The sequence below is a fragment of the Callorhinus ursinus genome, unplaced genomic scaffold, assembly GCF_003265705.2.
Source record: "Callorhinus ursinus isolate GAN/ISIS: 27379988/994484 unplaced genomic scaffold, GSC_fseal_2.0 scaffold1, whole genome shotgun sequence".
NCBI lineage: Eukaryota > Metazoa > Chordata > Mammalia > Carnivora > Otariidae > Callorhinus > Callorhinus ursinus.
The window spans coordinates 97,125,744-97,142,238 of NW_027397063.1; the positions used below are offsets into that span (position 1 = coordinate 97,125,744).

The following is a 16,495-nucleotide window of genomic DNA, read 5'->3' on the forward strand; positions in this document are numbered from 1 at the left end:
ATCCCTTCTCTGCCTGCTTTTTGCACTTACTGGTCACCCTAACATTTATCTTTGTGCGTACCATTCCCTTTATTAAGTGTGTAGCTTCTTGGGGCACCTGGGTGGCTCAGTTGGCTGAGCATTTGACTCTTGGTTTTGGCTCTGGTCATGATCTCATGGGTCCTGGGACTGAGGCCCCGTGTCAGGCTCCACGCTCAGTGGGGAGTCTGCTTGAAATTCTCTCCCTCTGTCCCTCCCCCACCCAAATAAATAAAAATAAATATTTTTTTTCTTAAGTGTAGCTTCTTCTGGTGGGGACTTTCACTTCATTTGCATTTAGCCTAAATTACAGTGTTGTTATTAAACTCTGGTAGTCTACTGATGAATACCAATTGCTGAAGAAATTAATGAGATTATATCAATTATGATTTTAGGGTTAAAGAACCTGAAAGTTTAAATAATAATGAAAAACATGATCCCCAGGGAGGCTACACAGTTTAATGGAACGAGAACTGATTAAAGCATCAAGAATGTGATTCTTCAGTAGTCACAGGAAGGCCAATGATAATTCCATTTGTCTCTCCAGTCATCATCTGAAGCCTGGAGGGCTTAAAACAGTAAAAACTGCAACTTTACTCTAGTTATCACTGATCTCCTTTTAGACATGGGTGAACTCAGGGTCTACTAACAGGACATCTGTTCTTTGAGAAAGAATATACAAAATTTATTACAGACACACCATTCCATTTTTCTTTTAAGTGACAACTCAAGCATTTCCCTTCCTAATGGAACTCTCTCACTTGCCTGAATACATTTCTACTAACGCTTTATACAATTAAAGCGTGTGCTTTACTCTTCCCAGTTCTGGAAACTTTACAACACTGAATAGGTCTTAGTCTTTCTACATTTTAAATGTTGATGTTTTGGAAGTGGGTATGTAGAAAAACAGCTTTCTTCAAAATAACTTAGAAATAATGTAACAATTTTCTAAACCACGATTTTTTTGGAATTTGACCCTGAAAAGGATAATCATAATTTTTTTTTTAACCCCTTGTCCTTAGATAACCTTGTGAAGCAGAACCACTAGACCTACTGCATTCCATCCTCTGGATTAGTCGTGGCTTTTTTCTTTTTTAAGTTAAAAGTAAAAGTAACATTAGTTTGATGAGTTAATGCTAAACAAATAAAATGTTGGCCTACTTCTTTTACCACCTTTGTTGAAGCTGAAGGCATGAAGAGTGAAAATACTCTTATCTATTAGATATAAGTTGGGGTACAGTCAGGAGTTGGAAATAGGCCCAAAGCATAGAATAGTCAGGGTGTTTCTGCTCTTTTGGAAATGAATGTGAGACATAGCAGGTGCGGAGCAGGGAAGTCTACTGAGAAAAGATATCAGGAACACAGCAAGGAACCCCTCCTCCTCCCAGAGCTCACTCCTATGCTTGTGAAGTTCAAATATCAACGACCTAGAGAGTAAAAATATATTATAAAATATATCAAAACATCACCAAGTCAGCTTATTGGAGGGAAGGGTGGAAGAGCCCCTAAAGAGAAAAAAAATTTCCATTAAGAAGTATCTTAAAAGTAAGTTAAATTATATTACTCTCAGGTTATTAAAAATACAGGCGGTTATTTCATTGAAACTCAATGTTTCAATGAAGCATATTACCAATTTGCCTTTTTTTAGTTTGAAATAATGGCAGCATTCCCATGTATCATTGATCCAAATTTCCCCAACACTACTATTTTACATAACCACAGGTTATCAGAATCAGGAAAATAGCCTATCATTGATTAGTTTTTGAAGAGTCCCAAGTTTTCAAAGTTAATAGTATTTTTAAATCCCTTTGAATATTGGGAAGGGAGGTTTCCTTGAAAACAGTCTGGTCAGAAAGGTCAAAGAGATGATGGCAGAGAGGTTAACTGCTTTAGCCACCACCAGAATTACAGTCTCTTGGAATAATATTTCTTAACCCTGCCTGAACATTTGAATCACTGGAGGATGGCAAAATCCAAACACTGGCTGGGACCACCCTAAATTAATTACATCAACTTCTGCAGGTAAGGTTCAAGCATCAGTATGTTTTCAAAACTACCCAGAAGATTCTATTTCCCAGACAGGGTTCAGAATTACTCATGTAGGAATTTACTAAATAAAACTAATTTAATGCTTTTTAAAAAATGAGGTTTCTGAGTTTGTTTTGCTTTACTCACATCACTGACAAATGTCAAAATGCATTCAAACTTCCTTTGCTCTGAAGATCCAAGGCTCAGTGCACTTTTCATAACTAAACAAAGTAAGTCTTGGGTTCAAGCTATGTAATAGAAAGATAATGGGACTTCTGATCCCTAGCCAACCATCTCTGAAGTTCAAGTGTGGGATAAAAAGATAGCTGGAGTAAACCAAGATATCATTTCCTTCCAACTCTAGACTCTAGTAGTTTGTATCAGTATCGTTATTTTTACTTCAAATTTGAGGAAATTCTGGGAATTGCTAACATCCCAGAGGGGAAAAAAAAAACACAAAGGAGACTGATTTCTCCCATTCTGCCTAATTGTGGTAACCAATATGAATACATTGATCCCTGGGTATAATCCAATTACCTCTGGAAAGTTCTCGCCCTATTTTTGGAAACTAGGGATTTTCCAGATTACTGTAAACTGTGGCCATATCACTGACTCAGGCCTGAGTTTCGCAAGCGAACAGGCAAAAGCAGCCTCTCTCCCGGTCATTATGAAGCCTTCGCTTTACATCGATACCACGGGAAATTACATGCTCCGATGAGCATGTCATTTTTGGGGGAACCAATGTAGTTCACATTCATGTTGTCTAAAAGAAATACAGTAAAGCAGCCCTCTCCAGATTCCTTGCGGGTCACTTTTACAAACTACAAATTCGTCCAAGTACGACAGCAAAGTAACTGCTTCTACCCGCCAATGCGGGCGAAGGTCGGCCCTAAGTTTCCCTTTGTACCCGCTGAACTGCGCCACCCAAATGCTTAAAGTTAGGAGAGGGCGAGAGACGGAAGCAAAGAGACGCACGTTCTGGACAAACTACCGAAATCGCGCAGGGATCAGAGCAACTGCTGCCAACTCTACCTTGGGGATAAAATAGCTTGTGAAGCTCCCTTCTTTATACTCGTGGCAAATACTATTAAAAACGCGGCGGCTAAAACCTGTTTTAGCTAAAGAGACGGCACCTCGACCTCTCCGGGACCCCAGCCGAGAGGTCTCCAGGTGACAGGAGGATCCCACACTGCGGCCCGCGTCTCCACCCGCGGCGCAGGCCTAGGGAGGCCTGAAGGGACTAGTTGGCGCGCACCAGCGGGGGCGTGGTGACGTCAGGGCGGAAGCGCACGCTGCGTGAAGCGGCCCAGAACCCGGCGGTCACGGGAATATCCGTCGCGCCGAGGACGCTGGTTAGTCTCGCTCCGGGTTCCGGCTGCGTTGGGCGTGCGTGCAGCTCGCTGAGACTATGGCGTCCGGGCCTCACCCGACCGCGACCGCTACCGCTGCCGCCTCCTCGGCCGCCCCGAGCGCAGGCGGCTCCAGCTCCGGGACGACGACCACGACGACGACCACGACGGGAGGGATCCTGATCGGCGACCGCCTTTACTCGGAAGTTTCGCTCACCATCGATCATTCGCTGATTCCGGAGGAGCGGCTTTCCCCTACCCCGTCCATGCAGGACGGGCTCGACCTGCCCAGCGAGACCGATTTGCGCATCCTGGGCTGCGAGCTCATCCAAGCCGCCGGCATTCTCCTCCGGTTGCCGCAGGTTAGTGCGCCGGCCCCGGGCCGGCAGAGCGCGCCTCTCCTCCCCGCTGTCCCTTCCACTGCATCCCGGTATCACCGTGTCTCGTTAGGGTAGAGGTGCCTTCTCGGGCTCTCCAGCCACGGGTTCCAGCCGGATCCCGGGTGTGTCGAGGGCGGAAGGGCGCGGAGGCGAAGGGAGGACCGGCCGGGCCGCGAGCAGTTCGCGGCGGGAGGGGGAGGGGGAGCGAGCGCAGGCACAAAATGGCGGCGGCGCCTGGTGCGGGCCCGCCTGACCCCTGTGCTTCCGTTCTTGTCTCTTGTCTGCAGGTGGCGATGGCAACGGGGCAGGTGTTGTTTCATCGTTTTTTCTACTCCAAGTCTTTCGTCAAACACAGTTTCGAGGTAAGCATCGCGGGGGCGGGTGTGAGGGATTTCTTCATCCGGAAACGGAAAGGAGGGGGTAGTGTCTCCAGCCAGCTTTTCTAGAAAGGGAGTGGTTAGTTTAGGCCTTTGTACCTAGTTCTCAACAACCGAGAAGCAAAGACTTTTGGAATGTGTTTGAAAGCTATAAAGCATATCTTGAGCCCCGGTGCTCCCTTAGCAAAAATTAACATTTTAACCAAATTCAAAACTCCAGGGAGACTTGAGCTTGACTCTGGTTTCAAAATTAAGTTTACTTAAAAAAAAAAAAAAAAAATAGTATCAGCATATCTGTTAAGCCTATGGCCTAGAAAGGTTCACCGTACTTTTATTTCACCAAAAGTCCCAGTTGTATCCTAAAATTTTTTCATCAGAATTAGTTAAACTTTGGGGAGGGAGTCACTTTTTCCTAATTTTACTTGATAATGCTATAATCTAACAACCTTTCATTGGATTTTGGGTTCTTTCAGATTGTTGCCATGGCTTGTATTAATCTTGCATCAAAAATTGAAGAAGCACCTAGAAGAATAAGAGATGTGATTAATGTATTTCACCATCTGCGCCAGTTAAGAGGAAAAAGGTAAGATTGGCATTATTGAACACAGTATTTCTTGCTGCTACTGTATTGTGCACCAATCATCAAATCAAAACATTCTTTCCTCTCAAAACTGATACAAAGGAAAACCGGCTTTAATTTAGGTGTTAAAATTCACATAGGAGCTCACTAATACTTAAATTAATTTGAAACAAACCACAATTAACCAGCTATCTAAAGTTTGTAGAGGCAGTTGCATTTATGGACAATCCTAACAGTGCTGTGAAGCCAGTCCTGTGGCTTAAGATTAAACAAGAAAGGGAATACGTTTGGCTCAAGTGTGAGTGTATTCTGTAAGTTATTCCCCCCTTCCCCTCTCTTGGAAGACTGAAGGCTGGAAGTGTGAACACTGCAGTTCAAGTTAATATTGTGGCAAAGTTTTGTGTAGATTATGTTTTTCTACTCGAAGTCCCAGTTAATTCTTTATCAATTGAGGTTGGCTTTTGTTAGAATACTTCTCAACATTGAACTACGATATATCGCATAATACCGGATCTGAAAGGACTGCAGGATGATAAAGGTTGAAGTTTGAAGTCAAAGGGATTAAACAGGTATTTTGTTTTGGTCAGATACAGTATCAGTGAGTGGGGTAGAGAAATAACTGATTGGGTTACATTTAGATAAGACCCATTTTATTTGATCTTGTAAGAAAGAAAATAGAGACCAAGTAGTGTCATTTTACAGATTTTGTGGCTACATGAAAACACTTTATGTGGACGACCTATGTGTTCATGTGAGGCAGTGCCAAAAAGTTCAGTTGCAGGGCTTCCTGCATCTAGAGGTGACTTCCAGTACATGCTGCAGAAGGATATACTTGGTGTAGGTTAGTTTTTGTGTTTTAACTTTTTAAGAAATTGTGGTGATGTTAGATAAACTTACAGTATGGGATTTAGTTATAAAAGGATTTTTAAGTTGTTGGGGTTGGGTGTCAGTGCCAAAGTAGTATCCTACGTGAGTGGTCGTTATTGGCTGAATCTATAAGTTGGCGGTAATGGACTTATTCAGAGACAAACAGTAATCTTTAGTCTAGTTACAAAGTCTGAAACATTGCTACCCAGATAGTTTTCACAGCATTTTTCAGTTTTCTTATATTCTTTTTCCACCATCTTTTCTCCTTCATCCTAACCATGTTCAGGGATAGACTAATTTTTTATTTCATTTTAAAGTGTCTTATAGCTTCTTGGTGAGGAATCCCTGGAAATTGGGAAGATTTCAAATTGGTATTTAGTATGGTCTGAGCTAAAATTTGTTTTTAGATATCTAGCTGATTCTTCAGGGTGTTTAAAACAAAATGACAGTAATAAAAAGGCTTTTTGTCCTTAGTCAAAGGATTCTGTGTTTGCCTAAAGGAGTTTTCTGTCTGTGTTCTTTGAATCATTGAGCCAACTATTGTATTATCACTTAACAATGATTATCTACTTTGAAGTTTTTCTATGAGACTTAGTGTATTCTTCCTTGATGTCAGAGTAGGTCTTCTTAACCATAAAAACCTTGGAATTTAAAACATCTCACCTGACTGACTGCTGTGTCTGATGTAATAGTGTGTTTTGGTCATTATTACAGAGAATTTGACTTTGTCTCAATCTTACAAGTTGATAATAGCATGAAATTTAAAAGGAGTTGTTAATTGCATGGAAGCCTTTTTTTTAAAGCAGGATGTAAAAGTGTTTCTATGCATATTACAAGTTTACTCAGACACGTAACTTGTATATGTTATTAACTTCAACTCTTTTTTCCCTTGCAACCGACTATACAGCGACCAGCTACATTTACCAAAGCCTGGGTGATGTGGAGTGGTACATAGAGATGAAGCTGTCGTCATGGCAACAGTGAGTGAAGTATCGAAAATCCCCAAGGAGAAGCCAGTGCTCTGAGAATAGGTCACTGGAATCGGGGACTAACAGGTTGGCCACTGGTGAACCATTTAGAAAAACTCCTGTTTCTTGTTATAAGCTTTTGTCTTTGCTGTCCAAGTTATTAGAACTATAGCTTGATATATTTTCATGTAGAGTAATATCACTAGAAAGTACTATCAGTATTACACTTTAGTTAAATAGCATATCAGTTTATCTTAATGATGCTGTTTAATCTGGTTTATTCATAGCTTTAAATTGTAGTGTGATCTTGGTAATTACAGAGGATGTATCATTTTTGTAGCTTTTTGGTCATTTTTCAGTCCTGATTACACTTTTGAATCACCAGAGGAGCTTTTAGAAAGTACCAATGCCCAAGTCCTGTCCTGGATTATTTGATTCCCCCCCTTCCCTCCCCAAATTTTTTGTAGTTTCATAATTAAGCTCGGAATAAATGGCTGAATTGAAAGAGAAAATTGCCTTTTTACCAGTTTCCAATTTTAATTTGCTTTAGAGATGCAGCATATTTCCAGAAAATTAAGCATTTTCTGTAATTGTAAGGAGCTTGCTTGCATCTTTGAAGGCTTCTCTAAAGGAAGACAGATCTTCAGACTGGTGTAACCACTCATTGATGAATATGGTGTGGTATTTGCAACATGTATATAGATCATAGATGAAGTTGGAAGGGTATTAAGTGACCTTGTCATTTAGTCCAACCTTTCTCAGTTTATTTCGGTGGTTCTAAGGGTGGTGGCCTTAAGTTTGTTTAAACACAGCTAAAGGAGGAACATTCCTTTGGAGTAGGCCTTACACATTTCTCTATATTGAACAACAGTCTGCTCTCTGTAAACTACTCGGTCTCATTTTTTAGTATAGTCTGTTGAAGAGCTAGTTCCAAATTTTCTAGGTCTTTGTACCACATGAGTGAGAGTAACCAACCGTGTTTGGATCTCCTATTGCTAATTTTTTTTTTTCTGTTAAGTTGTATTTCAACTAAATCAATTATGCTGAAGGAACAGTTACTCTGAGAGACGATAAACTTCCAGTGATCAAAGTCCAGGATTTCCTATTAGGACTAAAATTTAAAAATTGTTCTTTTCATTTAATTTGAAAAATCTGACAAACTCAAAAACGGGAGAGGTAGAGTTAGGTTTGATTGATTGTTGAAAATTATTTTTTCTCTGAGTAGATGAAAGTTCTGTTTTTAAGAGTTTTAAGAATGTCATCTCCTAAAACTTACTGGAAAGTTTACCGAATTGGAGATGAAGAAATTCTAGCAAGCCTCAATTCAGTGTTATATGCTTGCTGCCATAGGCAGTACAAATTGATATTTTGTTAACATAAGTAAGGAAACCACTTGCTTAGACGGTTTTCTTTAACCTTTTCATACTGCTGACTTACTGGGACACATTTCTCTTTCTGATGCAACATAATCTTCATAAGGTAGTTGTAAATTACATGTTCATTGAGCCTTTCTTGATTTAAAACCAATTCTTAACAAAATGAAGATAGTAAATTACATACCTACAAAGTTGTTAACTTTCAAAACTAGGTAATAGAAGGCCTAAGCAAGAAGTTGAGTATATAGTTGCATTATAGTAAATAATGAGTTTGTGGTTTATTTAATTGGGTTTTGGTGTTACTGGGATTTTGATACACAAAGAAGGGAACGTGAAGATTGTGGCAGAATAAGTGAAAAATAGTTCATTTAAGCAGAATTAATGAATTGAGTAAGCCTGATTTGGGAATCAGATGGTAGCCATTATTCAAACAAGTGTTTAGTTGGTTAATTGCAGAAAAAATGAATGTTGACAATTTGAAGGCAACTCTGAAAGCAGGCTTAGTAAATAAAAGGTGTAGATGAGTTTGCTCAACACAAAAAGGGGGAAATGAGAAAATTGATTTTATAAAATTTTAGGACTGTAATGGTGCAGTTTACGGTCTGAGTTAGTGGCAGGCAAATACGACACTGGAGATAGATTCTGTCTCTTAATACATGTTGAAGGAGGGCCATCAAATAACTAGTTCTGAGAGTCTGAGGTGTGGATTTGACTTTTTTCCAAATTTCCTGTTACGGTGATAAACCCTGAAAAATTAGAAACCTTAAGATTTTTGGGTTACATTTTCATGTGAACATTGATTGCTGTGAAGTTAAATTAATTTTTTCCCAGAGAGCATTTAACTTGTAATCTATTGTTCTGATCAGATAGATTTATTGTTATATTTTTATGTTAGAAATCAGTCCCCTGTCGAGTTGGTGGCCTCATTCTTCACACTTTTCATAGCTGTAATAGGAATTGAACTGAGGGAAGCTAATTTTCAGTATTTTAAGTAAGCTAGTTTCCATCTTGCCAAATTTGCCAGCTTTATTTAATGTAATTTGATAAAAATCATTGTATGAAATAATTTGAAATATGGTCTAATAAGAATTCCAGTTGCTATAATTTTAGATGGGTGTTAGGAAGGAAAATAAATGAAAGCAGAATTTTAGATAATATGTCACTGCAGGGCTAATTAATTGTAGCTAATTTCAGATTGTTTTCTAATATTCAAATGGATGTATTTAAATAGAGCTTACATTTTTTGGATTTGGTGTGCATGGTAAAATGAGTTGTGACTTGGGGTAATACACAGAATGACTATTTTTTAAAAATAGATGTGTTCTGTCCAGAGCAAAAACTCTTGAATATTTTGACTGAAAATGAATTCGGTATGGGGAAAAATATTTAAATGTTCTCCCCATATATATATACCATATAATCATGTTTTAATGAAAATGTACTTCTTGGTGGTTGGATCTAAAAACGTATCAAATGAAGGACATTGGGAAATGAAAGTCCAAAAGTCCTGACTGAAAACAAACTTCTCAAGAAGAAACATTTTGAATTTAAGATTTAAATCAGATAGTCTTCTTTTCCAAAACATTGAACCACTGATAGCTTTCTGCGTTACAGCTTTTCAGAAGCTATCAGAATTATAGTCTGGCAATAGAGACCTTGAGTGTTGTTCTGGTTCCCTCATTACGGTTGTCCTCCTCTTTTACATTGCATTCTAAAGAATGTTATTCTGCCTAATAATGACAACTCAGACCAAATTCAAGCTTAGTTTTTATTGGTGACGTTTAGTTTTGAATCTGATTTTTAAAACATTTCTTTTTGTAATTGAGCTGAATCTTTAGTTTTCAGGTTTTATTTGACAGTGGTGGATTCTTAGAAGAATTTGCTTAAGCAAATTATCCACTCAGGAGAATCTGGATTAGCTACCTACCATTTTTTCCTCTCTCATTTTTACTTTGGCCATAAACTAGCCAAGAGTTGATATTTTAGAAAACGAGTAAAATCGTTATCATCTATAGGACTTTATAGTAAGTATTTTCAAGAGCAAATTAGTCATTGGAAGGAGTCTGTGGAGACTAATGGGGTTTGTGATGATAAAGCAGCAATCACTTAAGTTTATCTATATATATACATACACACCTAAAAGATAATCATGAAAAAGATCAACAAAGGCTAGATAAGAAGCATTAGAGTGAATTTTTCACTACAGGGGGTCGAGTTAGTTTCTATAGAAACTTAGTTTAGTTAAGTATATGTTTAATTAGCATAACTTGGACAGCACAAGATTAATGCTTTAACTTGTTTGCAGGAGTTTAAAAAGCTGGTTTCTGTTGCCAATAGTTGGTTGGAAGGGAAAATGGAGATGCCACAAATAAAATTTTTTGGATGTGCAAAACAGTTTTGATTTTATTTCTTACAAACTATAGGACTCCAAGCCCCCTGATCCTTGATCAGAACTACATTAACACCAAAAATCAAGTTATCAAGGCAGAGAGGAGGGTGCTAAAGGAGTTGGGATTTTGTGTTCATGTCAAGCATCCCCATAAGGTGAGTTGTAGAGTGCAGAAATTACATTCGTAAGTATTAGGGTTTTTCTTAAAATTGTATCTTACATGAATTTATATTACGGTTATTTTTGAGAGTTAACCTTGGTTTTAAAAAGCATTCTTTATAAACTTACACTAAAATGGGAGTCAAAAAGACTTGGGTTCAAATCTTCACTCTTCATTGTGTGGGCATAGAGAAGTTCTTTTTTTCCTCTGTGGTTAACCCAGTTTCCCCACTTAGAAAACAGCAAAGTACCTTATTCCTAGGAGTAAATAATACACATCCACAGAAGTACCTGGCATGCTACCTGTCGCACAGTAAAATGTTCAAAGCATGGTGGCTGCTCGCTCTCTGTTTCCATTACTGTAAGTTTATAGATCTCTCCAGTATCTCTCAGCTTACATATGATCATCATAAGAGCACAGTGGTTACCATATGGATGCTCTGGGGACAGGACTATCTGCGATAGAAACTTGTCTATGCCATTAGCTCTGTAACTGGCAAATATCTCTGTTCCTCAGATTCCACATCTTCAAGATTGTAAAATGGGAATGATTGATTATACAGGTCCAGAAAACTCTTGACTCCAACTGTGAAGCTGTTTATAGGTGTAGTATTTATTTATCACACTTAAACATGATAAGCTTCACTGCAGAAAGAGTAGTGTTTAATACCCACCGTATTACATAATATCATACTCATTGTGTAACTTTAAAAACATAGTCTGTACGGTTTTTGGACATGGAGAATTGTACTTCAGAAATTAAGTGAAATCTACCACAGTGCCTGTCACATAGTAAAGTGTTCATGAGAAATTAGGTATTGTTTTTAATTGATTTAACTCTCATTTTTTTTCCTGTGCCATTTTGGAGCATATTTAAAGTTTTTATAGACTCTAGTAGCATAACCCACATTGCCTGTAATGTACATTTTAGGTTGGTCTGTATTATCTATGCAGTTTTGTAGAAGAGTTAAAACGTGCACCTAACATTTCAATTACTTATATTCATTGAACTCTGAAAGACCCACTGATATGCTAAATTGAGTTTTTTTCCCTTGTCCTTCAGATCATTGTTATGTATTTACAAGTCTTAGAATGTGAACGTAATCAAACCCTGGTTCAGACTGCCTGGTAAGTTACATTTTTACATTTCTTTCCTAGCCAGGAAAACAGAAGCAGAAATAAAGTAAGTTTCATTTTCCTTTTCCAAAATAATGAGAGGAGTTTGTTTTGGTGCTTTTTGTTTTTTTTGTTTTTTAACCAAAAGGTAAATAATGCTTATTTCTGCTTCCTGTTTTCTTGGCTTGACTAATTGCTTTCAATGGAGAACTCAATTTAACTTTGTTCTTTTTTCTACTCTTTAATTAAAGGGTAGTCCATGATGGTAAGTCATAGAACTCTGCCCTCTGCACTTCAGCCCATGACCTCAGGATGGCCTGATTGGCTGCCCTGCTCTCCAGCCAATCCAGTGCAAGCTCTGATCCGAGATTCACTGAAGTGGTCCATATCCATCTGGCAGCATCTTCTAGTTCTGTCGGGGTGTCAAAAGGATTTGTATATTTGCTTCTAGAAGTAACTATTCAACATGCCTATGTATATAATGTATACCTGTAACTCTCAAAATGAGTAGTTCAATTTTGATAGATTTGTTGTCCAGCCGTTATGAATTAAATGATTTTTTTTGTTAGGAGTTTGACTTAGATTTCTATTTTTAGTATGTATACCATGGATTCTACCAAAGGAAACTACAACTTGCAGCTTAAAATGGGCACCATTCCCATACTGGATGAATTACAGCTGCTGGACTATTGAAGGAATAATAATAGAAGTACATTTTTAAAAGAGATGTTAATATAAACATAAGCACTTTAGAACTTGAACTTTTGACATGAAGATGTTTGATTTGGAGGGCTGGCTTATTTTAAGGTAAAACAAGGAATTTGGTCCAGCTATAACTACTTTTTCAAGACTGTTGATGATGTGCAGGACTTAAGTAATTTTTATGTTCTGGACTTAATGAGTGCCATGCTTCTTTAGGACTCAGTAAATATTAGTAATATTAGAAAAGTCTAATTGCTTTTATAAAATGCATGACATTTTTAATATATGCTCTATAAAACATTTACGCAGTTATTTCATGGGTAAGGATTTTTAAGAAATAATCTTTTAACCTTTTAAACAATTCGTGAAATTTCTTTAATACTTTAGGGATATTGTGGGGAGGGTTCACTAATAAAAAAAAGTCCAGCAGTTAAATAACTGAAGTAGTTTATTGCTTTTGTTTATACTTAGTCACAAAAAAGGTATGTAAACAAGGCTGTTTTGTATATTTACTGCTCTTCCCTACCTAAATTTTCTGAAGTAGCTGAGATTTCCTAATACAACTTGGTGAGTGCTTACCGAAAATGCCTTTTTTACCCCTGTCACAGTATTTTGAGTTTTTGAAAGAACTTGGTTGACACTGCTTTTTCATTGTGGATAAAGGAGAGATGGTCAATAATTAATGGCTCGAAGTATTGTTGGAGTGGTTTTATCATTTCTGAAGCTAGTTATGTCAAAATTAGAAGTACATGAAAACTTATTTCTAAAGTTCTATTTGGAATAATAATATGGAATTATTTTAAAGGACTTTGGTCATATAGGAAAACTGAAGAATGGTTCTAGTATTAAATTCTTATCTCTTACTGGTTTTTGAGTTAAGAATTGTTGTATGCTAGAATATGAGGATATGAATATAAATATGAGAAGAAAAAAGAATAAAGTAGATTGAGTCTCCAATTTTATGTAAGCTTCAGAAGGACTGTTTGTTTATGTACAAAGCTTATGGTTGAAATATTTTTCAGGAATTATATGAATGACAGTCTTCGAACCAATGTATTTGTTCGATTTCAACCAGAGACTATAGCATGTGCTTGTATCTACCTTGCGGCTAGAGCTCTTCAGGTAGGTATATATAGCCTGTTTTGTTCTTATAGGATAAATCACAAGAATTAGCAGTCCTGATAAAAACTGAAATTTGATCTAAACCATTCTGTTTTTATGGTTTAGATTCCATTACCAACTCGTCCCCATTGGTTTCTTCTTTTTGGTACTACGGAAGAGGAGATCCAGGAAATCTGCATAGAAACGCTTAGGCTTTATACCAGAAAAAAGGTAGTTGTTTACTCATGTTTGTATTAATACTTTTTAAGTACTTAAGAGTCTAAACTAATTAAGGGAAAAATACTAACTTCATTTTCTTCCATCAGCCAAACTATGAATTGCTGGAAAAAGAAGTAGAGAAAAGAAAAGTAGCCTTACAAGAAGCCAAATTAAAAGCAAAGGGGTTGAATCCCGATGGAACTCCAGCCCTTTCAACCCTTGGTGGATTTTCTCCAGCCTCTAAACCATGTAAGATATATATTCAGAATTGAAATGATTTAGGCACTGCAGGTGTGTGGTTATTAGAAAGCTTTAGCACTTAGGGCCTCCTGGGTGGCTCAGTCAGTTGAGCATCCGACTCCTGATTTCGGCTTAGGTCATGATCTCAGGGTGTGAGGTCCAGCCCCATGTCAGGCTCTGTACTCAGTGCGGAGTCCACTTGAGATTTTCTCTCCATTTGTGCCCCCCCAATAAATAAAATAAATTCGTTTTTTAAAAAAGCTTTAGCATTTAATAGTGGCATATAAACAATGATAAGAGAAGCTGTTACTGTTTTCTCCCATGATAGTCAACTCAGGACTAAGACTAATACTTGAAAGCATGGTACTTTGATTTACATTTAGAAACAACTTTTTGGCCCTCTGTTAAGTCCCAATGGGTAACATGTCTTTTTTTATTTTTTTTAAAGCATCACCAAGAGAAGTGAAAGCTGAAGAGAAGTCACCAATTTCCGTTAATGTGAAGACTGTCAAGAAAGAACCTGAGGACAGACAACAGGCTTCCAAAAGCCCTTACAATGGGTGAGTATACTTGAGTTAGAAAACTGGTCTAAGGAATCTTTTATGTGTTAAATTTCTAACATACTAAACGTATCTAAAATAATGGGGTTTTTATTTTTGTTTTTTTTTTTAAGTGTAAGGAAAGACAGCAAGAGAAGTAGAAATAGCAGAAGTGCTAGTCGATCAAGGTCAAGAACGCGATCACGTTCTAGATCACATACTCCAAGAAGACAGTAAGTAAATATTCTCTAAGAGAAAGCAGTCTTATTTGGAGTAAGGTTCCTGCTTTTTAAAAAAATTGAACGTAGATGTTCTCACAGTTGGGTTAGATTTAGTTTTTTAACATGAGGTAAATTATGAGAAATGAATTTGGAAATACGTCCTGCTTATATGTGGCTTTTTTATTTTGGGGTGGTGCAGCTTATGAGCATTCTATTCTGTCTTTGCCCATTTTTTGAAGAAGTGTAGGGGCTGGCCACAAAGTGCTATGGAAAGCTATAATATCCTTATAATGTGTGAAAATATCAGTTAGAAAATATTAATATTTTATTAACTGCTAATTAACAACCAAAACTCAAGTCGATCGTAGCCAAAGAGTTTTTCCTAGTAGCTTTGTAATTAGATCGCTGGCTGCTTATGTCTATATTCAGTGGCTCTGCTGAGCATGTGGGAGATACTCAGTAAAAAGCATAGCTATCCAGGACACTTTGTAAAAATTACTTTGGCAAATAGAGACATCCAGTACATTTAAGATTTGTCTAATATAGGTTGGACGGGAGTTAGGGGTAGGGAGATTTAATGAAAGTTTTCCATCTGGCCTGTACTGCTACAGGCCAATAGTTTTGTTTTGAACTTGTCATAAGCACCACCAAAATAATCTGTTCCCAGCAGAAACTGAAATCTAAACCTCAAATTTTTATTATCTAAGTTATAATAATAGGCGGAGCCGATCTGGAACATACAGCTCAAGATCAAGAAGCAGGTCACGCAGTCACAGTGAAAGCCCAAGAAGACATCATAATCATGGTTCTCCTCACCTTAAGGCCAAGCATACCAGAGATGATTTAAAAAGTTCTAATAGACATGGTCATAAAAGGAAAAAATCTCGTTCTCGATCTCAGAGCAAGTCTCGGGATCACTCAGATGCTGCCAAGAAACACAGGCATGAAAGGGGACATCATAGGGACAGGCGTGAAAGGTCTCGCTCCTTTGAGAGGTCCCATAAAGGCAAGCACCATGGTGGCAGTCGCTCAGGACATAGCAGGCACAGGCGCTGACTTTCTTCCTTTGAGCCTGCATCAATTCCTGGTTTTGCCTATCTACAGTGTGATGTATGGACTCATAATCAAAAACATTAAAAGCAAACTGATTAGGATTTGATTTCTTAAAACCCTCTAGGTCTCTAGAAACACTGAGGACATTTTCTTTTGGAAAGAACTATGTTTTTTTTGTTTTGTTTTTGTTTTCTTGTTTTTTTTCTTTTTGGTTTTTGTTTTTGGGTTTTTTTTTTTTTTTTTTGCACATTAAAATGCCCTAGCAGTATCTAATTGAAAACCATGGTCAGGTTCAATTGTACTTATTATAGTTGTGTATTGTTATTGCTATAAGAACTGGAGCGTGAATTCTGTAAAAATGTATCTTATTTTTATACAGATAAAATTGCAGACACTGTTCTATTTAAGTGGTTATTTGTTTAAATGATGGTGAATACTTTCTTAACACTGGTTTGTCTGCATGTGTAAAGATTTTTACAAGGAAATAAAATACAAATCTTGTTTTTCTAAACTGCTTCAAATATCTTATTTAAATAAATTATTAAAAAGTAAAAATTTAATAGTAAAGTGCCTGTACTGATTTTCTGACAAACCTATTCTTCCATTAGCTATGGTTTGAGATTACTAAATGCAGTTCTTATCTGCATTGGGAGCTATTGTAAAAGTCTTTGCCTTATATATGGAAAAAACAGGAGTTGTGCAACAATGTAATATTAAATGTTATACTGTAGCACTAAACCAGTCTTCAAATGGAAATCCATTTGCCACATAAATAGTACTGAAAACTTAAGAAATGATACCATAAGGTTATTT

General features: G+C 37.4%; 1 protein-coding gene across 5 annotated transcripts; it reads left to right on the top strand.

Moving 5' to 3' along the window:
• Positions 1 to 3,321: 3,321 nt before the first annotated feature.
• CCNL1 (cyclin L1) lies at positions 3,322 to 16,193 on the top strand. 5 transcript variants are annotated; one of them, XM_025879889.2, is made up of 11 exons: positions 3,358 to 3,757; positions 4,063 to 4,137; positions 4,626 to 4,735; positions 10,367 to 10,487; positions 11,555 to 11,619; positions 13,332 to 13,431; positions 13,537 to 13,641; positions 13,737 to 13,878; positions 14,318 to 14,429; positions 14,543 to 14,641; positions 15,337 to 16,193. In XM_025879889.2, exons 1-11 carry the CDS (start codon positions 3,455 to 3,457, stop codon positions 15,683 to 15,685), a joined length of 1,581 nt encoding a protein of 526 aa, XP_025735674.2. In that variant the 5' UTR covers positions 3,358 to 3,454; the 3' UTR covers positions 15,686 to 16,193. The 5 variants fall into 5 exon arrangements, 4 of the variants coding, with proteins under 4 accessions (XP_073754290.1, XP_073754287.1, XP_073754283.1 ...); XM_073898182.1 differs by lacking the exon at positions 14,543 to 14,641 and having other exon boundaries at positions 3,351 to 3,757; XM_073898189.1 differs by lacking the exons at positions 13,537 to 13,641; positions 13,737 to 13,878; positions 14,318 to 14,429; positions 14,543 to 14,641; positions 15,337 to 16,193 and adding an exon at positions 11,859 to 11,872 and having other exon boundaries at positions 3,322 to 3,757.
• The last annotated feature ends 302 nt before the right edge of the window (positions 16,194 to 16,495 follow it).